Below are 16,970 nucleotides of genomic sequence, written 5' to 3'. Positions count from 1 at the left end.
GTCGATGTGATAGCTTGTTCTCGCTCACTCAGTTCGACGTTATTCGGTCACGACATCAGATAATACGTTGCAGGCAGATACCGCCGCTAGGAACACCAGTTTTATTTGGCTTGTGTTAACAGTAAGTCGTGTGGTCAATGTGTGGGTTAAGTTAATAAATTTCGTGGCGGTTCTATACACTTTATAGTCACATTTTATGTAACTAATGTCCATATAGAAACAAATCAAACCGACGCCATAACAATGTCAGACAATACTCAGGATATCCTCAAGGAAGCAGCAGCAGCGGCTGCTGTTGGTGGATCTTTGTTTAGTACATTTGATATAATTATGCTTATATTTCTATTCGGAGCGGCTCTTTGGTGGCTTTACAGTTCCAGAAAGGAGAATAAAAAGGATGATTTACTTCTTAGCAAATATTCAATTCAGTAAGTATTTTTAAAATAATTTCAAATGTATGTATTCTTTATTTTATATACAAGCATGACTTCTGCATTCGCAAATCACGGTTTAGTCTATACATGTCGTTCCTTGACAGATTGAAAGTGTTGTCATATTTTAAATATTATCTCTGACTTATAACAACAGGATCTGGAATGTAAACCATATAACTTTAATAAATATTTTTTGAATTTATATTTTACCCTTTATTAATTAAATAGATAAGAACAAACATTGCCATTAAAGAAAACATTATTTGTTAAACACCATCTAGAACACGTTTATTCCAAAATAACATTAATATTCATTTTAGGTCCCCACCTCTAATAAAACTTTTCATAGTTACTTCTCGATAAATTAGAGCTTGGGTAAAAATAGCAGAATTTAATTATCATTATGCTCTATGGAACTATGGATGTTAGTTGATTATAAATAGTTATCAGATTTGAGTAAATTAAAACAATATTACTATCTCAGAGTACCTACCTAGTATAGAGTACCTAGGTTCTTATTAGCAGTAAAATTGATATTTTTATCATAAATAACACTTTACAGTAAATGAATTTAATACAAGCATAGTAACTGAATTTTTACACAGAAACTCGCCATTAAGGTGTGTTACATACTTTTCAATATATCTATGCAAAATGTAACTTATTTTTTATACAGCAGGAGACGTCGTACCTATCAAATTTATTTATGACTACAGCAATTTGTGTACTCGACTACGCGCACAGTCAGCTTCCCCCTGTCAATTGTTGGATCATTAAATTAGGCTGAATTAGGTTTTTTTTGATTCGAATTCTTTTAGTAACATTATTTTGGCTAATCATTATTTTTGATCTATGATTTATTGATTGCTTAATTAAAATAATATAAAATAATGCAAATTCCTAGTCTAAATAAGCTTTTCATTCGTCACTTCTGGAATATTCTATTCCAACTTCTTTCCTTATGTGCCTTTTGTGTTCTTACATAAGTATGTGAAATGAGAATTCTATATACCTATTTTACTGATATCATGTAGCAGCCGCTGTGACGCGATATCCCGGAATTCTTATACGATTTTTTGTCGTGTCTGAAGATTTTAATTATTGATTACAATTTAAGTAATAATAACTAGTTATATGACAGAAATACAACAATAGAAATAGCAGGTCCGTAATTGGCATTTTGCGTTCGGAAATTCACAGAAATTTAGTGCTTATGATGTAATTAGATGTATTGTGTTACAGAAATGTATGCAGTTTTCTTAAAATTTCCATCATGTTGAAAAATAAATTTGAAAGCTTATATTAGTGATTCAAATAATTTTGCTTTACTTTGTTATTGCTAATGTAGTAAACATTAACGTCATCCTAATTAGGAAGAAAGTCAATTATTTTTATCAATCTGCTAATACTGAGAAGATTCTTCGCATTATTTGTTCTTTTATCAACAATTTATTTTTATACTTATTGTTATTAATTGAAGTAATTACATTAAAGTGTTTTTTTTTTGTAACATAACATCATTTTCTTAATCAAAAGAAACAAAACAATCAACAAGCTGAGTTAATAAAAAAACTTTCATTTAAAATCTCGTTACATTCCCTGTCTACTCACCTACATACTTATATATATGAAATCATTTTGTATCTCTTAATACATATATCTTAAATTTCGTAACTTAAAGAATTTTTTTTGGTTTCTGAAATAAATGTTGCAAATCTGCATAGATTAATGTAAGCGGATATAGATATGATTTCTGTCTAAGAGCTCTTATATCTTTAGTTCCGTTTCAGATATTCAATCCAAATACACTCGATTCAATAGTTTTATTATTGTTATTAGTTATATTCTTAATGATAACATTTTTGTTCAAGTAATAGGAAATAAGCATAGTAAATAAGAAAGATAATAATAATTTGATGATTAAAACATGTCACTGACGGTTAAATACAGAAAAAAAAAACTTTTTTGTATATTTATTTCAAAGTTCAGTCTCGATTCGATCACTAGGCCTACTTTATTATATTATGGGTATGATTTTCACCTTTGGTTTGTGAAAAAAAAAAATACTTGGCACCGCGAAAAAAAATATTTTAGTAAATACAAACAGATTTTTGTAATTTATGTTTTAAATGTTCTTTTTATTACCTGACTGCAACCTTATTTGAAAATTTATGGAGGACTGCCTACTTGATACATTAATGCTGGTCTATTGAATAGATTCTATTCGGGAGTACATTAATATTTCAAAATTTCCGTATTGTTTAAGAATATTTAGACTAAAATGTCGTGTCTTAAGGAATTAACCGTATTTCTATTTTACATTTATCAAAACTTTTAGTTTTGTTTAGAAATAATATGAAATAAGTTGGTTATAGAAATCTTTGTTTATAGGTTTTTGTGGGAAGATTTATATCAATTGGAAGAGCAATTAAAGTTTTTTCACCATCATCACACCAACTTTGGGAATGCCCACAGCTGGATGTAGACTTTCCCCAATTTCTATCACGATCTCGTTCTTGTGTCTTCATAATCCACCGAGATTCCTTTTTACTTACTTGATCGTCGGTCCCTCTGATGGGTAATGAAGTTGGATTTACGTATCTGAATGGTTTGGTCAAGGTAGATGTATACGTCATCAATTTCGAGGACAGAACTTTCTAACAGCAACTAAATGTGAACCTGACCTTACTATTGTCCATAATAATTTTCGATTGTCAGGCCTTTTCATTCAATAGGTTTGCTGACTTGTTTTATGAATACGATATCATCAGCGAATTGAATCGAGAGAAGATTATAAACATTGCTTAAATTCGTACCGGGTCTGTAGGACTTAAAATTTAAATTCATTATTATCATACGTTTACACAACAAGGCACCACGTTTCTTACTCCATCATTGAGGGCTTCTTCTTTTGAGAACGACTCAGTTGAATAGTATTTTAAAGATATTGAGTTTTTCACCACAGTAATGTTGTGCTGTAACTGCATAAAGCTTTAACAAACAGTTTTGTTGGTCGTTATTTTGCTTCGACCACCTATAGTTAAACCTTCAGATATATTGTCTTCGTGTGGTTTAGTGTCATTTAAGAAAAAATGTATTGTCGTAAAAGAGGAAGAGACCTGATTTCAGATTTCCGGTATTTAGGGCAATGATAAAATTAAAGAATACTCAAATAGCTACAAAATAGAACTTTTTTGTACTATAAATTATATAACTATATCGCAGAATTGTTTCAAATACACTCACATTAATTACAACAAGGCATTTTCAACATAAACAAAAAAAACATGTTCCTTATTTCTTTATAATTTTTCTTTACTGAGCAGCTGTGCTTTTTTCTTTCTATGATTCAATGAATTCACAAATGGATTTTTAATTTAAAGACATGAAGTAAATATTATATTTCTTCTTTATAGTTTAAAATCGACTCACACAGGGATATCAAATACGTTATATTAAATTTACGAACACGTCAAGTACAATTACCACAAAATTTGAGGTGTAGGAAATGGCCACAATAACAATTTTAACATTATTTTTCAAAAGAATTATATTTATTTCAAGAGATGTCTTTTTCGTCTATTTTATAGCTACTATTTTTATTATAACGAATTTATTATTTATAATAAGATATGAGATTATCGACGTCGTAATTCTTTTGCAATTTCAAACTCTCTTCCGTATATCCAAAGGTGTGTAATCACTTCTTTATTAATTTCCATAATCTTTAGCAACAGTTAAATTGTAATGTTTTTTAAATAAAAGAACAGAAACCACAACGTCTTGCATTGCTTATTCACATAGAAATAATATTAGATTTATTAGTAAAAATGCCACTTTTACACTGTTTTCGGATAAATCTAAAAGTTGAAATTAAAAAATAAATATTTATTAATAGATCAATAATAACTAAATAAGTAAAAAAGTAAGTCATACTTGTTCCATTAATTAATACATCGGCTAATTCTTCGAAGGTTGAAAGGTTGACTGAAATTTCTAGAAAGTTGAAGAATTTACTAACTGCAACAGAATTTCTTGCTGGACACGATGGAAAAGTTGCAACATAAAAATTATTCTTATTCATAATATTTCATTAGTGACTACACTCCTCTGAATTAATATAACGAAAACCACAAATTTTAGTGTGTAGTGTAATAAAATTATTTTAAGATTAGACCTGGTTATTGTTTTGACGCTTTTTATTTTTAAATTTAAATTACTTTGCTCATTATGTTTATTTTATTTATGGTGTGGCTTCGTTCGATCTGGCTTTATTCATACTGATATGAATTTGTGGAATACTTTGCCAATGTCATGCTTTGTCATTATATATCAAATTAAAGCACGGCTGTCATTATTCTTGAAATATTCTTTACCAATTATTATTGCTATTTAATAATAAATGCTGTAATATTTGTAATATAAAGTTTAAAACTACATATAATGTTGAATGAATTGCGCAACACCATATTCCGTTTTCAATTCAACATTGAAAAGACAACCTTGTTAATAATACATTTTTAAACTCGGCTTGCAAATTCTATACCGCAAAAAATTTTATTATAGGTTTTATAACATATGGGTATTAATTTTAATTTTAGTCCTTATTTTTTCGGTTAGCCATTTATTCCAAATTTATTTTATATAAAAGATGACTGCTATGGTATTTTATATATTTTTTGTGTGTTTGTTTTAATACACAGTTTTTTGCCCGTTGCTCGAACTGCGTAAATGTAATTCGAATAAATAAATGATTTACTTCCTTAAGGAGTATCATGATAAAATTGTTTTAGAATTTATTATTGAATGAGCCAATGTATGCAAATAAATTATAGGAAAAAAATATATTATAAAAAATCCTTTACATAAACATATCTTCGATTATGTTCTAGATTCTTTTTAGTGCAAACAAATATAATTATAAAAAAAACTAATGTTCAAGGAGATTCCAGTGAAACATATCTGCGTCAGGCATAGACAAGTATTTAAATGGTTGTTAACCTAAACTTATAAAACCTGTTTGCAATGAATAAGTAAAATTTCCATCTCGTAAAATATTACGTGATGCATGGAATCATGAAATACTTTTGCTTATGCATTGTATATACGACTCTCTTGGATATATATATGATTTTTTTCTTCATTTATTTGAATTTTTCCAACCATAAGGAAGCATCCGTGTGACCTAAGAAACAAGATTCATGGACAAGGAAGTAAGACGACCTTCGAAATAATAGATTTCCGATTTTATTTTATAGCCTTAGAACAGTTCCTTGCATAGTTTCTTTTAAATCTACAAATGAGATTCGTATTTTATCGATAGCTATGATAACAAACATTTTAGTGAGATTATGATGTTTAAAATACAACTTTTGAATGATATCAATAATTCTCTTATAAATTCCTTATTAGATTAACATTGTCTTTTCCTGGTAATCAACCCTCTCTTTTACACAAATCACAATCAACATATTTCAGATTACTTATTGCATCCGAATACTATATATTACAGGAATAGTGTCTATTAATCCATAAAAGTAGAAAACCTAATATCCAAAACAATAAATTTAAAATTGTTTAAAGAAATAGGGTTTCTGTATAATTTTTAATTTCAGAAGCAACCATTTCTTTCTTGATAAAAACAAATGTAGAACTATGAAAATAAGAACGTCCTATTAACATTCAACATAACTGAGATAATATCAATTAGAAGCGTCCTTGTGGATATATCCGTGATAGAATCTGTTGAATCAAATGAGTTTAGATTGCATATCATCTAGTCCAAATGTTACCTACCAACACTTTTTAAATTCGTTTTTTTTCAAATTCAATTAGATTACATTATTACACCGTTTTGTGCCTTAATTGCTGTCATTACGACCATAATAAACTAATATAAAAACTAAGTTAGTTAAAGGTTTTTCATATATGTACTATACATCTCACAGCTCACACCATCGTGATCACACTCCTCTAGAAAAACCATCTTAACATCTATTCCCTCGTCCTTAGTCTGTATAACATTGCTTTGTAACCGATGGTCTATCATCACCATCCACTGCTTTTTTATAATATAAATTTTTTATCCTGCCCAATATTGTCCAAGGTTCTCAATAACTTCTTCTTGCTTGACTCTACATGAGGTCCAGTGTAGTTATGTTGATTTAATTGTATTAGCATTCAGTATAAAAAGCTAATCGCCATATAATCCCTCATTTCCCTTAACCATCTTGTTATAAATGCCATTTTGAAATGATGATTGTTTCTTGGCTTTCGGTTTTGGGCTTTAAAAATTGTTTCTTAAAAATTTGGCTTGTGTGATTTTGATCCTACTTTTTTTCCACATAGAAGATCTATTAGCTATTTAAATATCCCTCCCGAAAATTCTATATTTACTCGAAATTTCTTGTCCTCAGCATATGTGAATGTTGTTAAAGACTGAGGTAAACAACCCTAAAGCGTACATGTAATATAATTTTTAATTTGTTATTCAAACCATAGCATCGACACAAAAGCAAGATAAGCTTTGTGATGACTTAACATGATTTCAAATAACACGTGTCATGTATCGCAATAGCTTTATTTATAAGATAATAGTATTATAATTTCATCCCCATATTACGATTAAACAAAGTCAAAATCAGCTATAATTTGAAAATAATATTAAATATTTTCCTGAGAGTAAAGAATAGAGAAATATTAAATTAAAATGTTTTTACTATTTAGTATTGTATTTGTGAATTGTAACTAAACAAAAACCATTGAAAGGTTGCATATTATTACAAAATAATTGTATGTTTTATTTTCCCCTTAGGCCAGCCGGTTCTATACAAATTACAGAAAATTCTTTTATTAAGAAATTGCAATCATCTGGAAGAAGTCTAGTGGTATTTTATGGGTCTCAAACAGGTACCGGGGAAGAGTTCGCAGGGCGATTAGCCAAAGAGGGTATACGTTACAAAATGAAAGGAATGGTAGCCGACCCTGAAGAGTGTGATATGGTAAATTGAGTTATTTTTCTTAAAACGGTTTTTTATACTATTTATTGAATATTGTAATTCTCATTTAATTTATTTTTCTTTAAAGGAGGAATTAACAAAGCTGAGAGATATCGAAAACTCCTTAGCAGTATTTTGTTTAGCAACATATGGTGAAGGAGACCCTACAGATAACGCTATGGACTTCTATGAATGGTTAAAAAGTGGTGATCCGGACCTAACAGGACTAAATTACGCGGTGAGTACCATTAAAGTATCTAACTAAATTCAAGTGATTGTAATTTTTATATAAATTGTATTTACTCGGTGTATAATGTAGAATTTATTTTATTTAAATGAATTAATTTTATCTTTCTTATTAATAAAGTGATAACATGACGTATTACATAAAATGTAAATATATGATTAATGTTTCAATTGTAAATGTTTAAAACTTAGTGGAATTTTTCCACTAAATCTTTTTAATTTTAATAGAGATGAAAAAATATAATAAATTTAATTCCAAACTTACTTCAAGTGTGAGCGTAGGACACAACATCGATAATAAAAGAGTATCTAGTGTCAATGGTCGCTGTCTATGATAAGTTGACTGTAGCTGTCAATGTCAACAACATTTAGATTTAGTTCCATCTGATTCAGTAAAATGAAACCAAAGATTAGCTGTTATAATACAGCTAAAGACATTTTTAATAATGTGATTTGCTGTGAATAAACTCAAATATATATTTTTTTTATTAAGTACTATGTATATACTTAACCAATATTGCATATGTATTTTAAGTTTTCAAATATAAGCGTCAAAGTTGTAATTTGTAATAATGTTTTCATCGTTTATAAGTCTTTCTTTAAAAAATATACCCAGTTATGTCATCAGGAGTATATATAGGAAAAGAATTATATCACCTCTATTGAAATTACAGCACATGGTACGAAAGCTATTATTTGGTAATTGAGATATTCTGTTTTAACCTGTTGCAGGTCTTGCTTTAATTTTAAAAAAGTTAGGAAAGCAAGTATATTAGTAATATTAGTATTTTTTATTATTCTATTATGTCTTTTAACCTTCTATAACTTTTAAAAACAATTGTTTTATATTTATTACTAATGCTCATAGGTATTTGGCCTGGGTAATAAGACATATGAACATTTTAACTCAGTCGCGATCTATGTAGACAAGCGTCTAGAAGAACTTGGAGCTACAAGGGTATTTGAACTTGGTCTCGGAGATGATGATGCTAAGTAAGTCATACCATTACATAGCTACATTTGCTTTTTACTTAAAGTGTAATAAATTTATTAAACTGTATTTTAGTATTGAAGATGATTTCATCACTTGGAAGGAAAAGTTCTGGCCGGCTGTTTGTGAAAAGTATAATATTGAAAATACGGGTGAAGAGGAGCTGACACGCCAATTCCGACTCGTAACACACGCTCCTGATGAAATAACTCCCAATGAAGTTTTTACTGGAGAAATTGCTCGGTTACATTCCTTCCAGAATCAGAGAGTGTGAGTACAATTGTTTTATATAACATTTTATTAAACATTTGTTATTTTGTTCATGTAACTATGACAGGTGTTCAACAATTAATTAAATATGTTAATATTGAACTTTGAACTTTATTTGTAATACTATTAAATTCATTTCCATTTGACAGGCCATTTGATGCTAAAAATCCTTTCTTAGCTCAAATAATTGTGAATAAAGAATTGCACAAAGGTGGTGATAGGTCGTGTCTGCACATTGAATTGGATATTTCAAACTCAAAGATGAGATATGAAGCAGGTAATATATTATATTATATATTTTTTTTATGTGAGAGGTGGAAAACAAGCAGGCGGCCTACTTGATTGGTAGTAGTCACTGTCGCCCATGGACATCTGCAATATCTCTGTTGCCTAGCTTGGTTGTTTAGGAAAAGGGAGGGATGGGAATAAGAAAATGGTAGGAAAGGGCAACTGGCTCTCTTACTTATCGGATAAAATGCAGCCATTAAATTTGCTTTACTCCCACCTTCTGTGAGAGGGTGGTACTTCCCCGGTCGAGCCAGCCCCTGTTCGAGCTGTAGTTACTTGACCACAGCTAGTCTATACAACATGTTCTTAATTATTGAATTTTATTAAACTGTTTCAAGTATATAAGTATTATGCAGTGTGTTATTTATTACTTATACTTTCTTGATTTTTTTATATATTAATATGATGGCAAGCGTATTGTGGGTAAATCATTTTGCTATATTAGTTTCTGTCATTCAGTCTTGCTACTTAACACAATACAAACATACATACGGATTTAATATAGTTTCATAAGATAATACAGTCTGAAACTGTTGTTGGTACATAATTTTAATTATTTTATTTATCAGGTGATCATGTGGCTGTGTATCCGATTAACGATAGAGGTCTAGTAGAACGTCTCGGGGTTTTAACGGGTGCTGATCTAGATGAAGTGTTCTCTCTAATCAACACCGACCAGGAAAGCACTAAGAAGAATCCATTCCCATGCCCCACATCATACCGAACTGCACTATCACATTACATTGAAATAACAGCATTGCCGAGGACCCATATTTTAAGGGAGCTTGCTGAATACTGTATGGAAGATGAGGTTAAATTTTAATTCTTTATATATTAATATATGTCTTTAAAGCACATAAAAATTATATATATTTTGCTTATATAGGATAAGAATAAGTTACTATTGATGGCGACCAACTCTCAAGAGGGGAAGGCTCTGTATCAGTCATTTATAGTGGACTCGTGTAGGAATATAGTTCATATTCTGGAAGACCTGAAGTCCTGCAAGCCACCGCTGGACCACCTCTGTGAACTGCTGCCTCGCCTCCAACCTAGATATTATTCAATTTCATCAAGTCCCAAGGTATTTTCTATATTTTATAACATATCTTTTCTTTAAGATAGTGTTTCAACGTCTTTGTATGTACGAATAATCACTTATCTATAGTTAAACAACAGCTTACGATTTTCGTTTCTACAAAATAGAATTTTAATGGAAACCTCTTAAAATCTGCGGATAAACTAAATTTATTGGATAATGTTGTATAAGAAGCTTTTAAAAGGAAATTTTTTCAATATAGAAAATCTTTAAAAATTTAAACACCAAAACCATTTTTTTGATAGCGCCTAGTGACTGAATAGAAATTAATGGTTCTGAATTGGAAGTATGGTTACACGTTCATATGAAAAAAATAATTATTCAATAGACATTTAACATATATAACCTCATTTCAACAACACAATACATTAAGATATTGAATGTATTCCGATAACGGGATCTAGCACGATGACTTTTAACTTTTCAGCTCGCGTAACACAAGTTTTACAACGTCACACTACGTACGAGGCGTTTCTCGCTTGTGATTCAATAATCCACGTACATACTACATTTTATAATAATTTGTGAATCGATAACTGTTAACGCTCCGTATGTAGTGTGAACGTGCGGACTTATAGTAATGGTGATAAATGTCGTTTGACTTTGAGACTTCGGTCTCAGTATAGCTTGGAATTCTATTTCTGTGATAGAACACTAAGAAAATCGCGTGTCAATGGACACTTTGTTTTATTTATATGTAAAAATTATAATTCATATAAAAAAAATTTAATACAAATCATTTATTAATATCAATTAAAACAATATTAATACTTATATATAATTATAATAGCGCGGTCACTAGATCGTGTTTTCAATATAGAAGCTTGTTTTAGTGACATCGGTGTCTGAATATTTTTGCAACCGACTTCGAAAAATGAGGAGGTTATTGATATCTATATATCTAGTAGTTAAATACATTTTTGTAAATTCTTTTACTCTTAAAATTATTATTCAGGTTATCGTTGATGTTTGATAATGTAAATACTTTTTCGGCTACACTCCATAGTTACCCCGAATATTTGAGCCTATATAGAAAAAAACATTTATGAATGAACGAATGGTGTCTGTTTATTTTTAAACGTAGTCAAAACATTCCAAAAAAATTGTGTTATGTTTTCAAACGTAGCGTCACGTTTTTGTTCTCGGTGTTACATAATAATGGTTACAATTAATACGCTAATTTATAATAACCTCGCAACTTTATGTGATAAATCTTATCTATTCGAGATATAATTACAACAATAATGTCAAGACAAAATGGTCTTAATGGCAGCGGTGCTTAAAATTCAAATTAAATCAATTGTAAATCGTTTTTTTATATTAAATAAAATAAAGATTACTCGATTTTCACCCGATTTTCTAACTAAAACTATTTTGTTTCGTATTTGTATCCTTAATGATTTTGCGTGTATATAGATTTAATGTAGCCTGCATTTGATACCAAATTTTCTAGGGCGATATTATTAGTCCTTCGTAAGTCATTATTAAATTTAAACAGACAGAACTACAAATCTCAGTAATATTTTTTGTAATATAGGTAGGTATTTAAAAAATGAACCAATAGTAATTTTTCTTTTTAAACACCAGTAGCTTCTTTAATAGTAAGAATCGTTATACCGAATAACACCAAGGTGCAAATTTAAAATCTTAAATCATTGGATACAGTAAATGCAATATAATAAAACGTACGAAGGACGATAGAAATTGTTTCTGTTAGTGACTGTTATCATTTTTCTCAAAAAACTTTCCACGTGTCGGATTTGTATATACATTTTTTTTTTAACCTAAATTAAATCTGCATATGTGACATAACTTATACTGTCTTCTGTTATACGCACTTTATGATTATGTTACAATCAACATCGGAGTCGTATTGATTATCAAATTACAATCTTAGTTGTACCCGGAGACTGTTCACGTGACGGCAGTGGTCGTTAAGTACGAGACTCCGACGGGAAGGCTGAATAAGGGAGTCACCACCACGTGGCTGGCGGAAAACAAACCCGAACCAGGGAAGCCCTTCCCCAGGGTGCCCATCTACATAAGGAAGTCGCAGTTCAGGTAAACAACGCGCTAACAAACACTAACATAATGTATACGCAATGTGACCAACAGTAACATCGTAATGTTATAATTGAACCAAAAAAAAAATTATCACTTAGCCTCGTGAAATGTGATATTTTCGTTATATTAATTGCTTGTTTATTTAAAGTAAGTAATACTAAATGTAAGATTAGAACACGCATATATATTATGAAATATAGATAAGTTTATACAGAAACGTGCATTTAGTGTCGATAGAGTTGGAATAGCAATTTAATACCGTATGTGAAATATATTCCACTCGTATTTAGGAAAGGTCGACTGGTTCTATATGAAACACGTGTATTGTTAAAATTTTGTCAAAAAAAAAAAAGAAATTTGCGAATTGAGTTCAATTATTTTATCTTAAGGTAACACCAATTATTCAAAGTCTCAAAATCTACAACAGGTTTATCGTGCCTGTTAGTTATTACACAACTGTAACCCAGTTTTTGCTTAAAAAATTTATTTAATTTAATCGTTAATTACAAGGCCGTACTTAAATAAAATATTTTAACTTTAAACACCTACGTCTCAGGGTGATAGTTCTTTTTTTTAGTAATCACAAAATAATGTATTGTAATGTTGCGATAACTATATCTTATCTGAATCAGTTTATGATTTCATATTGTCAAAGCACCTGACACGTCCTGCCAACGTGTAACGTATGTTATCTTAGAGTATCCCTAGTATGCGTTTATATCGTTCACCAAAATACTTACAGTTTAGACGTTCATATATCTAGAAGACGAATACATTGAAACAATGATTTATATGAACTATGAGTGTCGTGCTAAGGTTATATTAAGTAAAAAATAATGTTTGAGCGACGCAAACTTAATATTTATCATGACAAATTGATGTTACCACATTAATATGTAATGGCTAGTGTTACAACTGTAAGCAGTTTTAACAAAAATGCTGAATAACTGTAATTGATGACAGCCTCCATAGACAAATACGAAAAAGATAATTTTTTTTTATCACAAAACTAGTTTAAGACTGTATGAAAAAAAAAACAAGCTATAACCTTCACAGTAACTTGAAAAATTATTTCTTTAATATCCTTTTACGACTACAGGACATTTACTCCATGTATATTTGTTTTTTTTTTAGTTAATTACCCAAATTCGCATGATCTGTAATTAAAAAATATCCTTTACTCAATTTTTTTTAACTGCATATTTTTTATTTTGCAAAATTTTCACGAAACCTAAAATATAAATTCGTCACATTGACATTCATGCAAATTATTAATTAATATTTATACGGAACCAGTGGCATACGTAACCAATTATGTACATAATAGATTAAGTTATATCTATATTTATTTAAAACGTAATTATAATACTGTACATAAAACAACAACCTAATGACACCTAATAATGAAAAAAGATTAATGACGTTGTTTTTTTTTCCGGACAAAAATTACGTGTTATTTACTCGGCGGCTTAGTTTCATGGGATGTACAAATGTTGTGTAATTATTGTAATTGAAATATGAGATAGTAACGTGGAAGCTTGTTAAAGGCTGCCCCTCCAGACCCAGACGCCGGTGCTGATGGTGGGTCCGGGAACGGGGTTGGCTCCCTTCAGAGGTTTTCTACAAGAGCGATCCCACGCTAGAATCAATGGCAAAGAAGTCGGTGACACTATATTATACTTCGGATGCAGGCATCGCGACCAGGATTACATCTACCAAGAGGTATTATATAAAAAATATATATATAAATCTATATAAATATTGTGAAATTATTATTTTTTGGACAATTTAAGCTCCGACGTTTAATTTATTTGTCAAGGTCACAATTCAATGTCGACGCCGTCTCGTGTTATTATAAATTATAATTTATATCAAAAACATTATTTTTGTGTGTAATAAAATGTGTTATCACCAGGAACTGGAAGAGTTCGAGAGGAACGGAGACGTCACGTTACACGTGGCCTTCTCACGCGACCAGCCTAAGAAGGTCTACGTGACGCATTTGCTGGAGAACAACTTGGAACAGATATGGGACGTGATCGGCAATAGGAACGGACACTTCTATATTTGCGGGTTAGTTTTTTATATTAAGAACGTAGGTTATCTATTGGCATACAGAAATTTAAGACGTTTTTGTTCATAACAAGCGCTCCAGCCGCCAAATGTCATATTTACGACGTAAAAATGATTACCTTTATAAAATATAGTGGTTATAATAATAGAAAATTGATATTATAATGATAATGTATTGGCTGAATAGTTTATTATATCCACCTTTATGGTTGTACCAAAAAAAAAAAACTAGCAGCGTTTCAATAAGTTGAGACCTTCAAGACATAAATGGAGACATATAGACAGTGTTCGTCTTAAACTATTACCGTGACAGCATTTTCCTCTATGTACACTATGTACGTCTAAAGTTAGAAATGATGTCCTTTGGAACGAATTAAAATGCTGGAGACATTTCTTAAACGACATTCCAACCAAACAGATAATACTTTACATTAACTTACATTCGACAAAACTGAATGTAGGTTACATATTTTATATCACCCGTGAGCGGTGACCTTGTGGAAACAAAGTACATTTTATGTATTTTAAATTTACAGCGACGCTAAGAACATGGCGGTGGACGTCCGCAACATTGTCATCAAGGCCGTCCAAGAAAAGGGAGGTCGCTCTGAAGCCGAGGCGGTGCAGTTCCTTAAGAAACTGGAATCCATGAAGAAATATTCAGCCGACGTGTGGAGTTAAAACTACTCGGATGCGTTTGATGGAAGTGACGGATTAAATAGCAGTACTATCAATTGGCGGGTCGCCACCACAAGCCAGACGTTTATATTCCGACTCCTCGGCGTGTTCGCTAAGTCCTACGTCATGCGACCAGATTCATTATCGGGGCCATCGCGTTAAGCGTCGGTGTTAATCAATTACATTTGACCCTTACATTATTATAATTCGTGAAACTTGCATCGAATAGTTTATGTTAAGAAGAATTGTAATCTGTTTTTAAAAGAATTTATGATAAATTAAAGGAAATGTTTTTTTTTTCTTTGAAGTTATTTATATGATAAATTATATAAACCCGTGTGTGAGATGCAGACGACGGGGATACGGCAGCAGCTCGAGCGAGTCACTCATGACTTTTGCACTTCGTTATGTTACGAATATTTTTTTCTTTTACTACCCGTCACGTTGTCAATCTCACACTATGGCCATTGTTATTTGTAAATCTACTAAATTATATACAAATATGTCACAAAAATAAAAAAGTGACAAGTCTCTAAAACGAGATGTTTGTATCGGGAAGTCATTTTATCTAAACGTGTTATTGTTGTGTGTAAATTTCGAAATGTTAGTGATTAAATATTATATAATATAAGCGGACTGGGATATATAAGAACACAGTAATACATAATATTTGAATAAATGTTTTATATTTAAAAGTACTTTTTATTATTTTAACCTTTATGTTAACGAAGCAAAGGTCGCTTTAAACGTAACGAATAAATAAGAATTTTAAACGATTGTTCCAATTTATTTATTTTTTATATAAAAAAAACTTGAACTGCTCTTAAATACTTGCTGACAAACTTTCCTACTTGGCGGCTGTGACTAAAATCAAACTAGGAAATTTTATATAAAAAATGTAATTTATTAAAGCTTCAATATTTTTTTAACAGTCGTAAAAAATACTTCAAAAAGAAAATAAATTATGTACGTTCATTAACAGTTAACCAAATATATAGAACTAAGTAAACAATAGTAATATGTTAATATATTCACACATTAATTATACTTGACGCATTTCCAATTAGTTTTTTTAGAGATAAAAATATTACTAAAAGTTATTTACTTCGAAGTTATCATTGAACCGTATTGTGTATTCACAGGTAAAGTGTATACACAGGAAAAGTGTATACACGGGAAAAGTGTATACACAGAAAAAGTGTATACACAAGAAAAGTTTAGGTGTTACGTCATACTTCATTTTATCCGGTATTTTCATTAAAATTTATTCGAATACAAATATTTCAAAAAACTTTAAAATTTTGTTTAGTTAATACCCGAATGATACAGCAGTCTTACTTATTAATAAGTAGAAAAAAAAATTATTTAGCAGAAAAAATATTTTATTCAAATTACTAATCCATTGTTTTTGTTTTTAAACAGTCAAGTTCCAATCGACATCCAGAACGGTGAGTTGAACGCTGAGCCGATTTGATTATTCTAACAAACAAGTTTTTATATAATTTTACCGGAAGATACGAGATTTGACCTTAGTATGTTAGTCCGGGTATGGTTATAATTTTAAATGACTGACGCAACATATGAGCCTGATAGGTAAATCATCGCCTTATGACGTCAAACGATTTAATGTAACATGCCAAACCAGTTTGGAACAAATGAAGTAGACTATCATAGACAAAAAAGGTACTTTTTTATTACACTCTGATATTTAAGTAAGACAATGGGACGGAATTCAAATATATACATATATTTATTTATAATCTTTATTTAACCAATTTTGTTTTTTCGGAATAGATATCTGATCATAGAATAGACACATTTACAACATA

The 16,970-nt window shown here is 30.2% G+C and overlaps 1 protein-coding gene across 2 annotated transcripts; it reads left to right on the top strand.

Annotated features, from left to right (window-relative positions):
* Positions 1–95: 95 nt before the first annotated feature.
* Positions 96–15,836, top strand: LOC116767196 (NADPH--cytochrome P450 reductase). Of its 2 annotated transcripts, XM_032657405.2 has the most exons (12): positions 96–428; positions 7,249–7,435; positions 7,521–7,670; positions 8,547–8,671; positions 8,745–8,939; positions 9,089–9,216; positions 9,797–10,038; positions 10,114–10,311; positions 12,224–12,387; positions 13,938–14,112; positions 14,306–14,463; positions 15,000–15,836. In XM_032657405.2, the coding sequence occupies exons 1-12, from the start codon at positions 244–246 to the stop codon at positions 15,142–15,144; spliced, it is 2,052 nt and encodes a 683-aa protein (XP_032513296.1). In that variant the 5' UTR covers positions 96–243; the 3' UTR covers positions 15,145–15,836. The 2 variants fall into 2 exon arrangements, with proteins under 2 accessions (XP_032513296.1, XP_032513297.2); XM_032657406.2 differs by lacking the exons at positions 96–428; positions 7,249–7,435; positions 7,521–7,670 and adding an exon at positions 8,198–8,358.
* Positions 15,837–16,970: the final 1,134 nt, after the last annotated feature.

The sequence above is a fragment of the Danaus plexippus genome (genome assembly GCF_018135715.1).
Source record: "Danaus plexippus chromosome 9 unlocalized genomic scaffold, MEX_DaPlex mxdp_24, whole genome shotgun sequence".
NCBI classification, from domain to species: domain Eukaryota; kingdom Metazoa; phylum Arthropoda; class Insecta; order Lepidoptera; family Nymphalidae; genus Danaus; species Danaus plexippus.
The sequence above is the reverse complement of the archived record's forward strand: the minus strand, read 5'-3'. Positions and strand labels throughout refer to the sequence as shown.